The sequence below is a fragment of the Lathamus discolor genome, chromosome 6 (assembly GCF_037157495.1).
Source record: "Lathamus discolor isolate bLatDis1 chromosome 6, bLatDis1.hap1, whole genome shotgun sequence".
Classification (NCBI taxonomy): domain Eukaryota; kingdom Metazoa; phylum Chordata; class Aves; order Psittaciformes; family Psittacidae; genus Lathamus; species Lathamus discolor.
This window is the reverse complement of record NC_088889.1, coordinates 75,006,676-75,029,083: the sequence shown is the minus strand read 5'-3', so window position 1 is coordinate 75,029,083 and position 22,408 is coordinate 75,006,676. Positions and strand designations below refer to the sequence as shown.

The following is a 22,408-nucleotide window of genomic DNA, read 5'->3' as shown; positions in this document are numbered from 1 at the left end:
CAAGCATATCACCTTCATTAGCTTCATAGTACCAAATGCAGTGTACTAAACATTGGCAATGGACAATATCATTCATGTCCAGACCTGAAGGATATAAAAAGCACACACCACCATTTCTCAAAAGCTGTAAAATAGTGGGGTTTAGCCATTTGCACATAGAGGACTATGTTTTACCGATATATTAGTTGGGCATCTAGTAACACTGAAGATTTGTAAAGAACATAAAAACTGTAGATGGACAGAATCCTAGACAAACTGCATATGGATAGTTCTGTTAGCAGAGTTTGGCTACTGAAATGCCTCTTTAGGCAGTGATTTAAGACTGTATTGATTAATTTAGAAATGAGAAGACAGCTGCAATTCTATTAAAAACTGAACAATCAATACCAAAGAGAAAAATATTTAGTGCAATCTAACAACACATCTAAGAGGGAACGCGTTGGCAGCCACTGGAGTTAAAAGAGCAGTATTGAAAAAAGCAGCACTGACACCATCTTCTAATGCTTGTTACCAAGCATTTGAAAGTGTAACATCACGCACACATCCATCATCCTACAGAATTCCAAGACAGACATTCCCATATGACTTAATTAATTTTACAACAAATTTTTAAGCCTTCCAGTTACTTCAACTTACTCTGCCATGGAAAGGAGGGACAGTCAGTCACTCAGTGTAATGTGTTCCAAAGAGCTACAACCTGATCTAGTGGAAGGTGCCCCTGCCCATGGCAGAGGGTTGAGACAGGATGAGTTTTAAGGTCCCTTCCAACCCAAAATAGTCTGTGATTCTATTCCTGCTGGATCTATAGGGTAATTGTTCCTGAAGTACGATCCACTATACTACACAAAACCACACAATGCTCTTAAATGCAACATGTACAACTACTACACAGTACAGGAAACAGCACCACTGAAAGGACAAAAATGTGCCTACATAATGTGCTGTGGAAATAAAGTCATGAGTGACAAACTGAAGTAAGCTCTTGCAAACGCGAAAGCCCCACTTTACAACTTACAAGCTATTTACAGCAGGTAGCCAGAAGTGTAACCACTAATCATAATTCCAGTTAAACCACTATTTTATGGCTGATCATAGGAGACTTTCAGGAGTGAGATGGATGTCACCCATTTCTTACTGTATAGAAAAGATACTTTTTCTGAGATCTGATATGGCAGAAAGCAATTGTGGTTTTATGCATGATTAAGGCAGAATTTTGACCCAAAACTAAAGCACTGAAAGAATAAGCAATGCAAATTTTTAATGAGTTGCTCAACTAAAAATTTTGTATGCACCAATTGTATTTGAAGTAATTAAGGATGAAAGACTCAAAGAAAGCTTAAAAGAAGGTTTTCGTAATATATTGAAGTGGCTGATATTCCATCACTTCAAAAAAGTAGAATTAGTTATGTAGCAAAGAAAAAAACAATACATTGTTTCTATTACAAAACTATCCACTAAAAATGAAATAAAAAAATGCACTGGGGAAAAAAGGCAGGAAAGCTCTCATAAATACTTTTATTTACTAGGATATAGGCAATGAACATCAGCTATGGACTTTATGCCATGCAAACTGACCTATAGGTTTCATTGATAAATTCCATATAGAATCATAGAATCCCAGGTTGGATGTGACCTCAAGGATCATCTGGTCCAACATTTCTAGGCAAATCATGACCTATATATATACTCACACATACATACGTTTATTATATGTAAATGATGATATAAATATATTTATATCATCACCATCTAATCCAGGTTATGTGCATTACCACTAAATTTGTATCAAATGCACCAATCTTACCTACTCATGTTTACAGAATACTTGGAAAGATCATTTGAAATAACATCAGAGTTACTACCTATAAATACTGACAATCTCCGCATTCACTGACACCTGAATGCCTTAAGGAATTTATTAGTATTGGGTTTTTCCCTATTTGTTTTTGAAATTTTAGATTAGTTTACATGAATCAGCACTGGTGATTCTTCTATCATACACAAAGTTACATCAGATGTAATTAGCATGATTCTGGCATTTTAGCAATACACGTATTACTGTGTTCTTAGGCCAAATAAAATGTCATTAACATCTAATTTTAGTCATTATGTCAGCCTTCTTTTGATGACTATGCTGATCACTATGGTTGGTGCTTCTTAGGTATTTGATACAAACAGCAGTGACACTATGGAAAAAAAAAAAAAAGAAATGAGAAAGTCCCATGTAAAAGCTAAAAAAATTGATTAACATTAGGAATGCTGATTTAAGCACCCTGTGGTTTAGTACAGACATTTTTAGTCATAGGCATGATGTAAATCTCAAATATTTTACATGTGATTGTTAAATAATTTTTTCATATCATTGCTACACTGTAAAGCAAACCTACCCTGATTACTTCTCAGTCCCTCCTGGATTTGTGATGCATACTACAATGTGTATTCAAGCTCGTATATATTTTAAAGTTTTGATGATTAAGGATTAAGGTACATGATACTATCTATTTGCTACGTCCATACTACAATATTTATTGTATTTGCTGCAAAACCCCTACATGAACAGAAAACGCAGAAATTCTCATTTTAAAGTGAGAAAACAAAGACACAAAGAGACAGATTATGGTAATTAAACATCCAGATCACTTTAAAACATTTGGTGAGCAGTACAGGAAATCTAAGATGTGTTGGTCTAAATTCCTTAAATTTTACAAAAATATTTAATGAATTACTGACCAGTGTTAATTGCTGGCACACACTGAGAAGAGATTAGGTTTTACATATAAGCTGCTCAGTATAGATTGGGGAGTTTTGTGCATTCCTCTACTGTCTATGCCATCTGCATTTTGTTTAATAAAAAGAGTTTCCTTTGCAGTGAGTGGAAAAATCAATGCATTAACTACGTTATCAGCGCATCTGCAGTTGATGAGGCCAAAGACTGTATGGAAACAGCAGGTATTGTCTTCCAGGTGTAAAAAATATTTATGATAAAAGTATTGATAAGAGTCATAGAATCCCAGACTGGTCTGGCTTGGAAGGTGCCTTAAAGCTCATCCAGTTCCAGCCCCTGCCAAGGGCAGGGACACCTTCCACTAGCACAGGTTGCTCCAAGTTCTGTCCAACCTGGTCTCTTTGTGTGTGTGGATAAAATTTTTTTTTCTCCACAACTCTTACTGATACTGTGAGTTAAGTACCTTGTTTCCAATGGCCTTTTTTGGTGGAAAGTTGAAAGTCCTCACTTGCTGGTATTTACTTTGCAATTTATGATGCAAGCTCCTGAACTCTGCGTATCTCCGATAAACGTTCCATTCATCGTCCTTTATCCTGATATAAACCTGAAAAACACAGATAGGGAAGGAAATCATTTGAAGACAAACCACTGAACTAATGTATCCCCTTTACTCTTTAAAGCTTCATGACACAATGGTACCAGAAGCTCCAGGATCACTTATCCATAGTTATATCTCTGACTGTACATTAGCTGTTTCTGTTGTACAGGTCATTAATCTTATCCTCTCGCTTTCTCTCTCTCATTCTCTTTTTGTCTCTTTTTATGATATTAATCAAGACAAACATAGCTTGCTCATTTTAACATGATCCTGGGGCATACGTTGCAGCACTTTTTGTTAACATGGTTTCCAGCATATTCTACTAGCCAGTGACCAAAGGAAATAGTAATTTAATACCACTATAAAATTTATTTCTACATACTCAGAGTTTTTCATCTTTGTAAATCAGCTTTGCAGCATCAGAATTGCAAAACATAATTTTATCCAAAGTATAAAACTTATTTTACTCTCTTAAAAAAAAAAAAAAAAAAAAAAAAAATCACTGAAAACTAAAATAGAAATTGTTTGGAAAATAAACACAGTTTATTCTTTTTGCTTGTATAGGACATTAAAGAGTAGTTTAACACAGCTGTAGTTTTTGTGATTCTGGTTTTGTTTGCCAATAAATTATTTCATGAGCATGTTATGAATTACATGCTAAATGTTCACATTCTCTAGGAAAATTTCATGTGGAAGTGGAATATAATGACAGAAATCTGAGATTTCCTTCATTACTAAAAGATAACTTTTCCTCTACAGAAATGAACCCACAGTTAAAAAGAATGCTGAAATAGCACAAGTCAGAAACTCTAAACCAGGCAGCACCACAACACAAGATCCAGAGTGACCTTTCAAGAGTAAATCAATGACATCTGTAACTGACAAACACAATTTTGTGGATGTTTGTCCCAAATTACCATGCTGTACTATAGAGCAACGATACTTTTTACTACTGAAAATACCTTAACATATGACTTAATTTTAAAGAACAGCATTCTAAGATCATGTTATAGAAAGCCGAAAGGACTACTCTAAGGCTCATTCTCTGATCAGTTTTCAGAAATCAAATACAAATCCCTACACTTCCTTTCAAATGCCCACATTCTCCTGAAATCATCCACTCCTGAGTAATCTCCAAGGTAATGAAAATTTACAGAATGAATCAAAATCACAACTAGAACGCTTATTTGATTGAAGACAAAAGAATTTATTTTAAGATTCTCTTGTATAACAACAAATTAATTAAGCAGCTTCTGCCTGCAGTTTAGAAGCACCTTCCAGTTGGGTCTCTCATGTAAAGACTGATCAGTAACCTTTTTGTAGCTATGATTTACAGCAGCTGAAAGAAAAATTTTAGGTAGTAAGTAGATATAATGAATTAGTCTGCTATTTTCTCATCACAAACATATTTGAAGTCAAAGCTTTGAAGAGAAGTAGCAAAACCAGTAGTAATTTATTATTTTGTCTTTCAGGCAGCTACCTGCTAATTTCTTATTACTGAAATGCCTGTTTCTGAGAACTGGTTTGAAAGCACTAGTTCAATGACTCTATACTGAAGAGGAATAAACCCTACTCCCATGGTACTGGTTTTTGAGCCAAGTTCCTTTAAGCAGTTCTGAGTCAAAAATGCCACTAACACACCCTGGTAACAGATTAGTAACTATTGACAGAGTTCAAGGCTACCTATGTATAAAAGCCTGAGAAAAAGAAAGGACGAATGCCAAAATTCCAACTTGCTCCAGTTTTAGGAACCTTCACAGATTCAGTGACTGTTTTTCAGGTCTGCTGAAGTCTAAAGTGCTTTTCCTGTTTGGATGAGAAACATAGAATGGTATGTTTAGGATTTGTTTTTTGGCTCTCTCTCAAGCACTGTAAGTAGAAAGAGATACTGAATGGGGTATTGGAGAATCTTTCTGTTGCTATGTCATTTGTGGTTATAGAAATAACAGACTAAGCATCAGGAAGAAAATTCCCTAATCCAAGCCACTCCGGAATCTTTCCTTCAAATACATCTCACATTTCCTGGTAAGATGACCTAAATATGTAATGAAAAATCAGTTCTAGCCAGAGAACTCTGTGGATAGGAGCTCCACAAATACAAACCTGCTGAAGGCCCTGTGAATCTACGTCCCATTCCAGAAGCAAGAAAAATGTCAGAAGGGGAGAGAACAATGCTAATGAAAGGTGAGCAGTGAAACTCTCCTAAACCACATCTAAAATTCAGTGGCACAAGATGCAAGAGAAATATGAACATTTGAGCAGCAGAACACTTCAAATGATGTAACAAACACTGAGAAAGTTTATAAAAATCAGTCCTGTGCTGGACAAGGTCAGTTTTTCTTACAAGCATGGGAAAAAAATTAATATGATGAGCAGCATAGGGAATGCAAAAGAGACTAACCTACACTAAGGAAGCTAGTGTCACATCTGACCCCTAACTAAGCATGAGCGGGGGGGACAGGACATCCTATTATTTCTGCATTACTGTATTTCTACTGTATTATTGTATTCCTAATTTCCTTTCCCTCACTAATAAAATGATTTCCTAGAGATCCTCTTGCTTGTTACATATGCCTTTCAAATCAATGCCCAAGCATTTGAGAGTAGAAAGAAAAATTACCAACTGGCTTGGCAGATGAATCAGCATGAATACAAAAACATAACCTGCACATCGGCACCATCAGTTTCTAAATGTTAGCTAAGCTTGACTGAGCAAGGTTTTCTTTACATTTGCTTTTAAATAACACCTTAAATAAGTATGGAGTACCACGGGTCCATAGTTTTACCTTTACACTAATCAGGTAAAAAGGAAAGCAGACATGAACTAGTAAAGGTGCTTTAATTTTTTGCTAGTTTTATTCTTGATAAAGAAGCTGTAAAATGTTTCTGTAAAATGAAAATACTTGCTTCAGATACAGGAATATCTGCTTAGATAGAACAGATTAAGATAAAAAGGGAAGAGAAGATTAACAATCAAACCTACTCATGCCAACAGAACCTATGTATCTTAAGAAGCATATTGCTAGCACTCAGCAGGATAAACCAGTGAATGAATGACAGCTCTTAAATGGATTTTATGCATCTTCTAGGACTGAAAATTTGGATGCCATGGGGTGACAGGAGTAAAGACTGTACAGGGAGGGAGTCTATGCGCTTAATTTCGCCTCTTTCCCCCTTCCCAGGCAGGACAAACTAAGCTTGAATAAATAAAATATTCCACAGAACTCTCTTGTGACTACCTGTACAATACACCTGGTCAAAGTTTTTGTTGGGTTAGAAAAGCCGACAAAACCATGCAAGGAGATGATATGGATGAAGTTCAACCTGTGAGGCATTTGAGCTTTTCTCATTCTTATATGCCGAATGTACCAACAAAATCTTGCATCTCATTTACCTCTTGCCTTTGAAACAGTCAATTCAAATAATTACGTATTGTATTATATAATCATAAAATAGTCTTAATTTCATGCCAAGTCCAAACTGCAATACTTGTAGTGTCCCCAAATTATCTTCTAAACTACTGAAATTATTGTCTAAAATACTTTAATCCTACTGTGATTCACATTATCTTTTAGCAGTCTTAGGAGTAAGGATAATTCTTTTTTCATTCTTACAAGAAGCAATCTATTAAACGGCAAAAAAAAGATATCCTCTTCTGCTACAACTAGAGAGAGAGACCATCAAGCACAAGACCGGGACTTCTAAAAGTCCAGTTCAAAATTACTGATGGAAGTAGTAAGAGGACACAAGATCTCATCTGCATTAAAAGTTCTCTTCAGCTATCTAACCCAGCTAATTGTTTTCATTGCCTCCACTCTGAGTTTCCTATACTAAAAAAACAAAACAAAACAAAAAACCCCAAACCTGATTAAGAATGATCATTTTCTGTACAATAAAAAAGGACGAAGAAACTGAAGAAAAACCATTTCAGTGTTCTGAACTATAAAGCAAAGCTTGTTAAAATCAATAAAATTTATCTGCTGGTTCTCTGCATTTATGAAGTTTGGTGTTACACACATTATAGAAGCCTGGAACATTCATTGCAGCAGCTCCCAAGTAATTACTAACTTAACCAAATGTTAACCGCATAACCCAAGACATTGCCATTAAACAAAATTGATAGGTTTTTTGGAGTGTATTTGTAATATTACTCAAGTAAAATGACTGAGTAGTCTTTCTGTAGAGAGCAGAAAATGCATTCATTGTAACCAGAGGTGCACACATGTTCCAGGATGAGCTTCTGTAGCCACTACTTGTTCTGTTTCCCTAATAACATTCTAAAAATTCTTAGAACTAACTCAACTTTAATGTACATCTCGATTATTCTGGAACACTCAATTAAAAGGATTTTAAGCACAATATACAATTTGAGAAGTAATTGTTTTCAGGGGATTGGAACTACCTTTTCTTTCTATTTCATACTGTACTTTCCCAAAAGGAGTGATGTATTTCAAAAAGCTTTTACCAAAATTATTTCTGCACTAAAAACATACAGATTAAGTGAATGGTACGAATCCAAAGTATACAGCAAAAAAGGAAGAAACAGTTCATACTTCTTGACTTTCAGTCATTTCAGACTGTTTAGAATACAAATTCACGCTGAATTCTCCAAAGTTACCTTCCAAGTGTCAGAAATTAATACTAATGCAAGTTACATTTTGCACAGTTGCAGAACTGCATTTATGGTTAAGTTCCCTCTTTTAAAATGATCCAAGTTAAGAACTTCCGCTTAATGAAAAACAAACAGAGCAATAAAACTTTTCAGCTGTGATATGAGCAGTTTTTTGTGTGCTTTTCTATGTACAGGGACATAACAGGAATTAAAGTAACAAGCTTTTATCTTAGTAAGACCATTTTATCCACTTGCACAAAGACTACAAATACCGTAACATATTTTGTTATGTTAAATCTCCGACTTTGAGATTTAGTTCATAAAAATGAACAATACAGTGTCAAATATATGAGAGAATGCACATCAAAACATGAACCTTAAAATACTGCTCTACTAAGCAATAATAGTAAATGTCATGCATTTTAGGCCTATCCATTCAAATACATCCATGCTGAATTTTGTTTATTGTGTTTCTGTAGTCACAGTTCTGTTTCCATTCACCAAAGAGCACTAAAGTGACTGGATACTAACAAAAGCAGCATGCCTACACTTTCACTGGATGAAATCAGTATCTTCTATTTTTTTTTAATATACAAATCAGATCAGCACAGATTATTTCATTAACTTATTCATCCCTTTTAGACAGTGAAATATTATTTATAATACCCCAAAAATCATTAAGAACATTTCACAAACACGCACTTCAAAGTGATACAGTCACTGCAATGTATGACAACCACTGCAGTGAAAGATGTTTCTGCAAAAGAGAATATAGGTAAAATGACAGAACTGCAGGCTGCTTCTCCAAATACAGGGGAAAGGAGGTACTCTGGCCAGGGAAAGGAGGATACCTCACAAATTACTTTGTAAATAAGATAATTATAATTTATTCTAGGTATTTATTGGATATAAGCCATTTTCTTCTTTCTCTAGTAGCTATAAACTAAGTAGAAAAATTAAACAATATTTCCATTTCCTTAGTATTTCTTTCATCCAGATCAGCATTTCTATAAGCACATCAATGTATTAAGTTGTATTATGGACTCCTTTAGAAAAAAATAATTACTTATAAAAGTCTCCTGATCTCATCTTTGTATACTCCCTCCATCCCAGCTATCTAAAAATTTTTCTCCTTTACATACTCTTAGGCTTCTCTGACACATCCTTAGGTCCCATTAAGGAAAAGAGGGGATACTCAGCCTTTTTGATTTCCACATCCTCAAACCACTCTCCTTCAGAATCCCATCAGCCATATCTTTCCTTAAATTCTCCCAATCATTTTAGGACATTTTCTTCTCCACTTGCCCTGAGCTGCTCCAAGATGGAATACTACTGGAAGACAATTTCTTCTTCCTTTTTGCCTGCTTAGTGCTGCAGATGCTGAAGCAATCCAATTCTTCATACATCAGGGAAATTAAAATCAACTCTGGGGTTAATTTTTGCAGTTTGTTGCCTACTTTTTTACAACTATTTTAACTATCTTGCATTGTTAAGAATTCTACCTTGGATGAAACATTAAGACTAAGCTGACTGGGTATACAGATAGAAAAGTCAACAATCACATCTGGCAATGACTGTTTGCAGTGTTTCAGATCCCACCCAAAGAATGTGCTGGCCACTCTCCGCTTCAAAACCTCTTCAGTATCAGATACTGTTCTTCTCCATTTCTTTTATGCTGCATTTCAGTGAAAACCCTACTCTCTGTTTAAGCAGGAGCATTCAGATACTACAAGAGAGACACTGAGGTGCTGGAGTGCGTCCAGAGAAGGGCAATGGAGCTGGTGAAGGGTCTGGTGAAGCACAAGTGTGAGGAACAGCTGAGGGAACTTGGGGAGGTTAATCCACAGAAGAGAAGGCTCAGGGGAGACCTTATTGCTCTCTACAGCTAACTGAAAGGATGTTGTAGTGAGGTGGGGTTGGTCTCTTCTCCCAGGTAACAAATGATAGAACAAGAGGAAATGGACTCAGGTTGCACCATGGGAGGTTTAGGTTGGATATCCTGAAAAATCTCTTCACCAAAAGGGTTGTTAAGCACTGGAACAGGCTGCCCAGGGCAGTGGTGGAGTCACCAACCTTGGAGGTATTTAAAAGACATGTGGATGTGGCCCTTAGTTTAGTGGTGGACTTGGCAGTGCTGGGCTAACAGTTCGACTTGACGATCTCAAAGGTCTTTTCCAACTTGAACAAGTCCACGATTCTATGATAACAGCCCCTGCAGATGAAAGCATACTGCTCTTCTTTCACACGGGAAATGGAGAGGGAAAACATTGTTTGAAGTATTATGAAAAAAAAAAAAACATTATGACGAAAGATACCGGTGTTAAACAGTAAGACTGAAGACAATGAAAGGAACAAAAAAGTTGTAAGAAAATGTTTATTGGTTATAATCTGGGGGGGTGTCTACTCATATGTAAATGGGAAGTCTTGTTTGAGTAGCATGTTTATCTTTAATCCCACTGGTTATCATCCAAAATGCTTACTGCTCTGCAAGCAAGGCAGGTTTGCAAGTAGCCATTTAAATATTGATATCACTTTAAGAATCCCAAAATCTAGGTTTCATTATCTTAAATGTCAGGCATTGGTAATTATAGCAACAAAAGGCATGACTAATAGCATTTGCTGTGCACTTCACAGGAAAGGGGAGTCCATATGCATGCAGAAAATAACAAGATACTCTACAGTTAAGAAATATGATAATATTATTGCAATAATCATCTTGGTCCACAGGCACTAAAGAAACTTCAACTAACTATCACCATCTAGAGGTGAAACGTAAATGCAATTTGGGTGGGTATTTTTTAATTCTGGTCTGAATTCTGTCTTTATACCTGTCAATATACCAAAGAAAACAGGGTGTTTGTAAGAGTCTACTCTTGACTTTTCCCAGCGTGATCCTGATTCTACAAAGCCACCTAATATTTAACTGTTTAATGGAATAGGTTTTCTTAACAGTTACTTCATACAAAATATATTAGTTTCTTCATATGTGGCTAGGTCCTTCAATGTTTATAACTGATCAGTTTTCCACTTGCTACTACCTATCACAAACTTTGCAAGGCGAATAAATCTCTGGAGCCTCTTTTGGACTCAGAGTGGGTAACAGTAATTCTTCTAATGTTCTTGCCGGAAGATACTGTTATGACAATCTAGTCTAAGCTCATCTAGCTCCTGTCACAGCTCAGATAATTCCATTCAGAAATGTCTAAATAATCGTTATGATTTGTTGACTCATAATAACGACATCAGCTGGCCATCTAATTAATCTTTCTACTCAGGTGCAAAATGAATTCTACCAGTAATCTGTCAGGATTAATGAATGGCAAGCCATTAGTCAAGATATAAACCTGAAGCAAAACAACGCTGAATAAGTATAAAGAGAGGATTTGCTTCTGAAAATGTTAGAATGAGTTTGCCATGAATCGAGGACAAACAGTAATGGAAGGAAAGAGATTTCCTAATCATACTATTATTGCCATTTTAGGACTAAATTAGTCATTATTAGCATAGCATTACAAGAGCAACTCATGTTTAATTAATCCTATACCATGACCTCCAAGTTTCTCCCGCTCTCCTCTTACTGCAAGGCACACCAATTTCAACAGTTCAGAAAATGCTTTGGTGAATTATGAAATGTATTTTATTCAGTACACTTAAATATGAACAAAAGGTATAATGACATTTATCCAGAAATGTTGCCTACCTTCCAAACCACTGCTATGCAGGGGTTTTCTGCGAAAGAAGTCACCTCTTTGTGTTTGGATTGATTTTTCTTCAATTTGAATTAGCTCAATTATTTCCTAAACCCATGTAAATTTTCAGTATTCAAAAGCTCTGTGGCAATGTCCTGCCCCCCTGTTACATGTTGTGGAGAAAACCACTGTCACAAGCTTGTTTTGGAACTGCAAGCTGGTGGTTTCAATGGATGCTACAATTTGCATTTTGAAACAGTTGAAAATCTCTCCATGCTCTGCACGATTTGAACAATTGCTATCTTATTCCCCTCTCAGTTGTCTGTCTTGCATGCTGAGAATTTCTAATATGCTCCTCAAATTAAAAAGCTTCATTTATCACCGGCACTCTTCCTATTTCTGATGCATTTCTTTCGAGAGGACTAAAACTGCACACAGAAAAGGCAGAGATTATACATGGCATAACAGAATTTTCTATCCCTTTCCTAATCATTTGTAACAAGTTGTGTTTAGACCTTCCTAAACCCTTTTAAAAATTGTGTCAGATTAGGTACTTCGAAATCTTCTGGTACCCACAGCCAGAAGCTATTTATCAGTCAGTCTTCAGCCATTTCACCCTGGGGAATTGCATGTGGAGATTTATTCTTTATTTGTCAGATAAGATCTTCTACTGGTATTTAATTTAAAACAGCTAATCTGCTAATTCTCCACAAGGAATAATCCAGAATGGGAATACCCCATAACAACTCCATGGTGAACAGAGATTTTACAATATGCATTTTTCTATTACTATCTTACATTCTGAGACATCCTTCTTCAGCTTGAGAATTTGTTCCACTGACTTTAGCTAGTGGCCTCTTCCTGATATTTAAAAAAAAAAAAAAGAGACCATTACATCTTCTATCTTTGGAAAGTTGCAAGAGCCCTGTAACACTGTATTTCTACTTGGTTTTCCTCCAGAATGTGCATGTTCCTCTACTTTTTTTTTTTTTTGTAGATGACTTAAATTTTTTAATTTTTTAAAAATGTATTTATTTACTCCTAATAAATTTCCTTATTCTGCTTAGCCATGGTGCTTAGCTATCCTTCTCTTGGTTTTCCTCTCTTAAATAGGTTATGCAATACTCCTGAGCAACGTTCAAGGTTTTAAACAGTCTCCACCGTACCTGCAAACCACCCAAGCTGTCCCTTTTAAGGTTTTTTTTAACCAGCTTCCTCATTTTTTTTCCTCATTCTTTTATAGTTAAATATTACGATAGTGAATTTTTGCTTTAGTTGTTTCTTTTACAGTACTCAGTTCATTGAAATTGCTATTCCCATCACAATCACCTTCTTTACACACAAACCTTCCTCTGTTTTTCAGTTTATAAATTTTATGATCTTCAAGTGTTACTAATCGAGTCTTGCATTTAAAATCATCCCTCTGAGAAAACTCCCTATATTCCAGAATCATATGCAAATCATTTATTTTACCAAGATTTTTCATTCATGCAGCAAAGTATTAGATCTCCACCTCCCTGAAGCCTCCATAGCCTCCTCTACCCTGTATCACTGGAAATCGAATGGAACATAATCCTCCACAACATGGCTTAGTAGCCCATCTTGTCTTCTCATCTTTCTACTTACCAGGTGAAGTCCCATATGATACCCTAGCGCGTCAGTGACAACAGATAACGGTCTGTGGTGAAACATACAAAAATGGAAAAGCACAGTTCGGCACGGGTTGTGGGAACATAAGCTTGAAAATAAGGGAGTTAACACCACTGTTAGAGAAAGCGAGTCCTATACCGGTAAACATCTGTTCACACATTGGCCACGTGTGCGCTGATGTTGCACCTGGTAATTTTCCACTCCAACCCAAGGGGGAATATAAGGACCTGTGCAGGGATGGACAGGTGAGAAGGCCAGATGCACATCTTGATTCAGGGGATACTCTGACAATGCACTGCCTACTACCCCTCCAACAGGGCAACACGTTCCATCTCCTTCTCGGTGGTATTCCTTTCAACCAGGGGTTGGTATGTATGTAACCTGCTTCGCATTAATATAATATATAATATATATATATTAGCATTAATATATATATATTTGCATTATATATTCACATTAATATATATATATTTGCTTTGCAATAAATATACTAGAGCATTTAACCATTTATATAGCGTTTGGTGTCCAGTCTTTGTACGTGGGAATCCTACAAACCTGGAAAACCTCGGGAATCACAAAATTGAACTACCCAGCATTTACAGCCACCTCTTCTCAGTAGAGAGCTTTTTCCCACAAAGGACTACGCACAATGCAATGACAACAAAACCCTAACTCATAGACCACAGAATGGTTTGGAAGGGACCTTAAAGTTCATTCAGTTCCAGCCCACTGCCATGGGCAGGGACACGTTCCACGACACCAGGTTGCTCCAAGCCCCATCCAACCTGGCCTTGAACACTGCCAGGGATGGGGCAGCCACAGCTTCCTTGGGCAACCTGTGCCAGCACCTCAGCACCATCACAGGGAAGAGCTTCTGCCTAACAGCTCATGTCAATCTCCCCTCTGCCAGGTTAAGCCAGTCCCCGTTGTCCTGTGCATACAGGCATTTGTCTAAAGTCCCTCTCCAGATCTCTTGTAGGCCCCTTAACGTGCATTTTGATTTTCTGCCATTAGAGAAAAAAATTATAAAGCAGCAAAAATAATGTTTATTACAAATAAGAGGACTCTCAGAAATGAGCTCAGTCATTTATCTTAATTGACACTTCCAGTCCTTGTCAGTTCATTACGTACTGGTAGCCTGGTAAATATCCTCTTCCACAATTTCAACATTGCATCTAGTTCCCTGTAATCAGGGGCACATGTTTTGGCGGAGATTTAACAAGATAAATGCACAGTTCTGTTATTGAGGCTACTGTGAAGTTTTATAAATTAGTGCTTTCCTGGTAGCTATGAAATGCAAAATATGTATTCAGCAAGCACATGACTACATACTTGATCAGAGATATGGCAATTGCTTCAAGTATTTCATCAAAGTACTATGTCTATTGTGAATTTATGTCTACTCAGGAAAACTTTTTTTCACATGCACAGTGGTAGAAAATAAAGCTATTTGCTAGACAGATACTTGTCCCAGTCATACTCTTGTTCCTGGCAGGAATGCCTTTAATGTATTCTTCCATAAGGAAAGATCTCAGCAGGTACCAAGATCAAGGTTTAATAAGAACTATAGAAGTTTTTGGTCATTTCTACACGTAATTCTTGCTCGCCTGTTTTTTTACCATGAAAAGAGCAAATAGACAACTGTTAAGGAGAGGAATTCTATACTATTCTGTGCTGTTCTGTAATGAAAGACAAACTAGTCTTACTACAGACATTATTGGTCTACTCTAGAGAGACACTTCCAAATTTCCACATAACGTATGTCCCATAAATGGCTGGTATGAATAGATAATCAGAGTACATTCATAACAACTTGTAACTTTTTCAAATGCATATACCAATAAACACAATTCTACCCACTATGGATGCCCAAAATTATGAGCAATTGTAGACAACACACTTAAATGTAGAATTTTCAATCTTTTAAAATCTTACAATCATATTTTGCTTTCTTTTTTTCCTCTTCTCAAGACGCTTAGCCTTTACAAGTTGTTTTCCACTCCTAATGATTAATGGATCAAATCTACTAAAACCGACTCTGCATCAGCACAACGTATTTTCTAACACACCATGCCAATGATAAATAGAAATAAGGTGCAAAAGCACAATGAAAAAAACCCTAGATTTTGTTCAAGTCACTGTAGTTGAGCCATTAACCAAAGCCAACTAATAGTAACATCTAACCCTCTATTCACTTCAGCAGATTTTGGATAAACCTCTGAACCTGTTATAAATTGGGAAGCTCAGTTTATCTCAGTATTTCTCCTGTGGAAAATGAATGTGTAGAACACTCCAGTATATATGAATTCTGCATACTTTCCAGGCTTTCATGATGATGTTTGTATGGTCATGTACAGACAAACTGCATGAAAAGTATTGAACTCTTAGTTCCTAAGTCTGATATCAAGTTTGATATCAGATTACAAGCAAAATCAAATTAATTTTTTCAAATAACTAAAGTTTTTACTCCAATTCTAATATGCCTTAATGAAAGTATTTTATTACTTGAAAAAATATATAGATTTGGCACATTAGATAGCAACCTTATAAATAAAATTGTTTCTGGTTCGTGTCTTAGTAGTAATGACACTAACAAAAATCAAAATACAAAAGCAAGTTTAAGAATAACAAAGGATTCTTTTTTCCCATTCAACCAAAGCGAATGCAGCTAAAAGGCAAATAATAAAATCCAAATAATTGGTAAAAAAATGCAACTATTTACAATACATGCAAACTCTCCATGACCCTTTTTCAAACAGATATATGCTATGTGCTTTTCCTAATGGCTTTTTTGGCTATTTAACCACTCACTACTTGCAAACTGGTAGCAATTTTTATTTTTATATTGTTTTGGGGGTTTGTGGGTTTGGGTTTTTTTGTTGTTGTTTGGTTGGTTTTTAAACAAAATGGCCTTCCTAGGCAGTAATAATATTACTACTGAACTTAAAAGCCTTTAATGACATATAGAGAAAGTTTTCCTCCCATTCCTTCATTTATCACAGCATCTCGTACTAAAGAGGTGCCTATAGTTAAACTCTGTGTATCCACAAGCAGTTGAAACAATTGTTTTATTTCTACTTCTCACTAACCAATGAAATGAGGAGGAAAACCTGTATGAACAACAGACCATTATTAATGAACACACCTGAGAATGCCAGAGTTTAAGTTTACTTCTTAGTCACAACTTGCACAGGAAAAGCTTTGGAGTGCTTTCCTTTCTAACAACAACGCAACAATTCATGCCCACAATTTGGTATTTGTAAGTTATGTTACCTTTTCATATAAATAGGAAAGAAACATGGAATTGTGTTCATTTCATCCACATAAGCTTTGGCATTTCAGGAAATATGTATCAGGAAAAGACACATCAACTCTTGGGTCATCTTCCCCCCTCTTACCTTTCACACAACAGCACGTATCAGTAATATTAAAAAGACACACAATTAATGCTGTACAGACAGGACTTTTACATGTTATTTCTCACCATCTTTAACAAGTGTGCCAAGTCTAAGCAGTCAGAAATGTAATTTAGACGCATATTCACTGGGTGACTTCATTTTAATCTGTACCTGCAGATATAGCTTAAAGTAATAATCAAGAGAATGCAGAAATTCAAGTGTCATATTGTTGGAAACATAAGACCTCATGGTTCAGACACCCAATATTTTTCCACAATTGTCTTATTTTGTAGTTATCTGCCAGAAACTCAAAATTGCTATGCAACTTCTGGGAAAAACAAAAAACCATCTGCACCCCCAAAAAAAAAAAAAAATGAAAAAACAAACCCAAAAACACCAAACAAGCAAAAAAACCCACAAACAAAAAAAACCACACCCCCAAAAAACACAAAGAAGAAAATTCTGGGGTACATCCCATCTCAGCTTCTGCTTGATCAACAGTCTAGATGTAAAAATGCTTGAGGCAACACTGAACTCTTAGAACTCAAAGCTTTTTACATAGTACATGATAGATGCCCTTTAACACTACCCTTTGCTGCTCATCCACAAAGGCAGCAACACTGATTTCAGATAAAAATGGACACAAATCATCATTCAGAGTGAGATGACTATTAAAAAGCTTTAGAAATCTTGTTCAGAGGTAATTACACGTGGCTGAAACATAAGTGGGAAAATTTTGCAGCTGCTAATAATCCACAAATAAAGAAATGCCAATAGCCTGAGACAGCACATTAAAGAGAGTTTAAAATTTGCCTTTCCATTCTACCCAAGGAGGGGATAATTGATCTGAAACTGAGAACCAGGAATCAAGGAACAACATAAGATTTAAATGCTTCAAGGTAGGTTAGAGTGCAAAGCCCTGAATGCAGACCTAGCTGAAGCAGAACACACTATGAACATGTCCAGTGACACATAATGAAGGCTTGCTGAACCACTCAAAATGTTTTTGAAGGAGCTACTATAGTAAGCCACATCCATCTTTTGTCTGTCAAGCAAGATTTCCAGTCATGGATAGGGAACCACAGAATGGTTTGGGCTGGAAAGGACCTTAAGATCATCCAGTTCCAACCCCTCTGGCATGAGCAGGGACACCTCACACTAGACCATGTTCCCAAGGCTCTGTCCAACCTGGCCTTGAATGCTGCCAGGGATGGAGCTTTTACCACTTCTTTGGGCAACCTGTTCCAGGGCCCTCATAGTAAAGAATTTTTTTTCCTTACATCTAACATGAACTTCTCCTAGTTAAGTTTAAATCCATTACCCCTTATTCTAGCACTCCAGTTCCTGATGAAGAATCCCCAGTATGTACCCACATACTGAAGAAGGCATTACTGATTAATACTGTTGCACTCCTCAGCCAATGCAGTCATCTTGTTAGCATGCTTTGAAAGTATTAAACTATTAAAAGCCAACCCTCAGAACACACTACTTGGATAATCAACAAAATCCTATGAATGAATATATATATGAAGTTACTGCTGCTGTTCATTACCTGATCTCTAATGACATTACAGTGAGATCTTTAAATTATTAAAATGTGTCATTTCAGTCAGAAACTTTTACACAGAATCTGCATTAAGGTGTGTCACTTACCTGATACACATGGAATGCATTAGCAGCTTTGCCACGCAGAAAGACTGAGGGAATCCAAACGTTAATAAGAGCACGGTTTGATCTGAGGAGAAGAGAAAAAAAAATTATAATAGGGAATCATTTTTATGCATACAAATTGGAAAGCAACTACCTCCAGTGATTCAGATAATGATCAGTGATCAACGAAGCAACTTAACATTTCAAATGATTCCCATGAAGTACAAGGAAAATTGTAGTTCTGCCTGAACCTTTTACGCTTGCTGTATCATAGCTATAACATAACTGATAAAGAGCAATGAAATAATTCCATTTGGTCCACATAACTCGGCAAAAAACTTGAGTTCATTAGAGTTACACAATTATAGAGAAGCCATTTCCATCCACTCTTCACCTCCAAATTTCTGTGATTCAAAGACATGAGCTACATTTTCACCCCCTCATCCACAGAAAGCTCAATTCATTAGTCTGGAGTCCTTCTGTAGAAATAAGAGTCCACCACATCATGAATAGCATCTATAAAACCCAAAGCAACAGAAACCAGGAACTTTCAGATGCTTTGCTAGAATAACAAGACCTAGTGCACTGAAAAAGCCCTCCAAGGGCATCCTCATAAATCTAAACTCCTTATATTCAACATCATTAAAAACTACACTAGGGCATGGACTGTGCAGCTCTCTATACTTTTTAACAGCAGAACACCACAGCTGAGAATTCAGCTACTGGAAATAATACAAGAAAAAAAAAATATTGCCTCTGCTTATTCTTCCTTCTCATAAAAACAGTACAAAGAGAAAAATGCGTGCATTATGAAACTTACATCTCAAAATCTGACAGACTCTGATCTTCAGACGTTTGACTCAAATCTCCAGGGACCTGTGTTTACAAAACATAAATAATTCCAACACACTGGTTGTTATGCTTTCTATTAAGAAAACATAATATTATGCGGAAATTACAATTCAACATTCGATTTTTTTAAATGCCAATAAAAATTGTTACTGAGAAACAATAAAAAAAATAAACAGTTGTGAAACAGGATTATAAATACATCACCCTTGTGAATTCCTCAGAATTTGCTATAGTTTTGGAAAGAAACAAATTGGGGTTTGTAAAAGCATGTAATTTTGAAAGGTACAGAAAACCCAGAAAAAAAGCATCCTTATTAGATGCCTTCAGAAACAAAGTATGCTAAAACAAAGTACATTGTGAGTAAATAATTTATGGGAAGAGATGAAGTGCCTAAAACCTAGTGATCACTTCGGTTTACAACCAACTTCCATTCAGAAAAAGACATGCAATCATTTTTACTTCAGCTGTGTTCTTAAACATTCTATAGCTATAAAAGTTAGTAAAGATGGCAATGATGGACTAACACCTGCAGAGTCAAAAGTAGCAGTTGTGAGAAAACAAAACTGAAAGAACAGTTAGAACTGAAACAGCAATAACCTTTTACCTTACATTAAAGCTAATTACATAAAAAGGGCATCTTCTCTCGTTTAAATACCATAAAATGTAAAGTGTAACAGAGAATAGTGTGTTTTGATGAAAAAAAAAAAAAAAACCTGATAAAATGGGTAACTTCCAGAGACAAGTTCTAAATTAAATATTGGTTCAATGTATCTCTATAATGTACGTTACAGGCATATTACTGGGTTTCAGGTTATTTTCTAAGAAACCTAAATATACATCACTGTTTATTGTAAAGCAGTAATATATACATATAACATGTACAAATTATGTATGTATTCATTGCAAAGTAATATAAAATTTCTAAGGGAACTAAAGAAAATCTGCTCCCCAGATGTCTTGACATGCCAGCTCAAGACCTCCCAATACACAAGACAGAACTGAATTTTGCCTTCGCAAGATCAGCAAAACCTAAGTCATTCCTGCCAGGCAAAGAAAAATAACTGCGCAGAGCCAAGTCAGATCCAAGGCATAGATATAGAATGCTGAACACCTCCATTATCCTTTTCTGGAGGAGCAAGGTGGAAAGGACCTGCCTCACAATTACCACCACCAGCTGTTGTCTGCTCACAACCCAGCACACAGCCTGGCTTCCCAGGGCTCTTGTGCTAAAGAGCACCCATTCTTCGGTCTTGCCTACAACCTGCACACTCTCTTTGCATGTATCTGAAGCGACAAATCCTACCACCAGATATATACTGTTATTTTAATTAAGTTCATTGAAAGTTCTGCATAAACCTCTCAAAACCAGAGTGTGGATTTTGGAAATAAGAAAAAGGATGACATTAAAGAGCTCCAGTACTTATGTAGAAACAGACTGCTTACTGATTTTGAGATGGTCATTGAAGTGCTCTTCATTGTAATGTAAACACAGTGATCGAGTGATCACATCAATGTACTTCCTCATACCCTTGAGAGCACATACTTTTTTTTGAATATACCTCTGTTTGTTGCAGAAGTTCTGAAACCCAGTAACTAGAAATTTAGAAAGATCATTGTGCTGTTTAATATTTTCATCAATGACCTGGATGAGGGAACTGAGTGCACCATCAGCAAGTTTGCTGATGACACAGAACTGGGAGGAGTGGCTGACACACCAGAGGACTGTGCTGCCATTCAGCGAGACCTGGACAGGCTGGAGAGTTGGGCGGGGAGAAACTTGATGAAATTTAACAAGGGCAAGTGTAGAGTCTTGCATCTGGGGAAGAACAACCCCATGTACCAGTACAGGTTGGGGGTTGACCTGCTGGAAAGTAGTGAAGGGGAAAGGGACCTGGGGGTCCTGGTGGATAGGAGGATGACCATGAGCCAGCAATGTGCTCTTGTGGCCAAGAAGGCAAATGGCATCTTAGGGTGCATTAGAAAGGGAGTGGTTAGTAGGTCAAGAGAGGTTCTCCTCCCCCTCTACTCAGCCTTGGTGAGGCCGCATCTGGAATATTGCGTCCAGTTCTGGGCCCCTCTGTTCAAGAAGGACAGGGAATTGCTTGAAGGAGTCCAGCGCAGAGCCACAAAGATGATTAAGGGAGTGGAACATCTCCCTTATGAGGAGAGGCTGAGGGAGCTGGGTCTCTTTAGCTTGGAGAAGAGGAGACTGAGGGGTGACCTCATCAATGTTTACAAATATGTAAAGGGTAGGTGTCAGGATGATGGAGCTAGGCTTTTTTCAGTGATATCCAGTGATAGGACAAGGGGCAATGGGTGTAAACTGGAACATAGGAAGTTCCACGTTAACATCAGGAAGAACTTCTTTACTGTAAGAGTGACAGAGCACTGGAACAGGTTGCCCAGGGGGGTTGTGGAGTCTCCTACACTGGAGATATTCAAGGCCCGCCTGGACAAGTTCCTGTGTGATGTACTGTAGGTTACCCTGCTCTTGCAGGGGGGTTGGACTAGATGATCTTTTTAGGTCCCTTCCAACCCTTGGGATTCTGTGATTCTGTGATTCTGTGATCATTGTGACAATTCAGTTATACATTATAGCCATTAAAATTGATTATCAGCATTAAAAGGAAAAGAGAAGACAGTGAAGAATCATGAAGCTCTTTTTACAACAAACTAAATTATATACTATTTTAATAATAAATATTAAGTCCTTGGCCGATATTTTCAAACAAATCAAAGGAGGATCAAATATTCATATCCCACAGTTTCTGGTGGTTATACACTTCAAGTTTGAAAATTCTAATTCAAATCTACATAAATTCTTTCCTGTTAGGGTGGTGAGGCACTGGAACGGGTTGCCCAAGGAAGTTGTGAATGCTCCATCCCTGGCAGTGTTCAAGGCCAGGTGGGACAGAGCCTTGGGTGACACGGTTTAGTGGGAGGTGTCCCTGCCCATGGCAGGCAGGTTGGAACTAGGTGATCTTAAGGTCCTTTCCAACCCTAACTATTCTATGATTCTGTAAGTAATGGTCAGACTATCCACAAAGAGTTTGTTTACTTATATAGAATTCAAATGTATCCACTTAGGGTAATGCAATAGTCATTAGGATTATATTAAATTCTATTTCATTTTGGACATCAGCAAATAATAACCACAAGCATTTAGCTAGTCCTTAAAAATACGGTAATACCTCCATGTCTGAAAAGTTCTAGGAATTAGTTTTCTATCAGTAT

General features: G+C 36.7%; 1 protein-coding gene across 11 annotated transcripts in view; it reads right to left on the bottom strand.

The window, feature by feature from the left end:
* Window positions 1–22,408, bottom strand: part of SNX29 (sorting nexin 29) — a 172,700-nt gene that overhangs the window by 97,639 nt on the left and 52,653 nt on the right. For all 11 annotated transcript variants that reach the window (XR_010613610.1, XR_010613608.1, XR_010613609.1 and 8 more), the window contains exons 17-19: window positions 19,143–19,198; window positions 18,326–18,407; window positions 3,189–3,329 (exon numbers count right to left, since the gene is read on the bottom strand). Coding sequence is in view for 7 of the 11 variants with exons in the window: in XM_065683773.1 (XP_065539845.1) it covers window positions 3,189–3,329; window positions 18,326–18,407; window positions 19,143–19,198 (279 nt within the window). In the remaining 4 variants the exon portion in view is untranslated. The remainder of the gene's footprint in view (window positions 1–3,188; window positions 3,330–18,325; window positions 18,408–19,142; window positions 19,199–22,408) is intronic.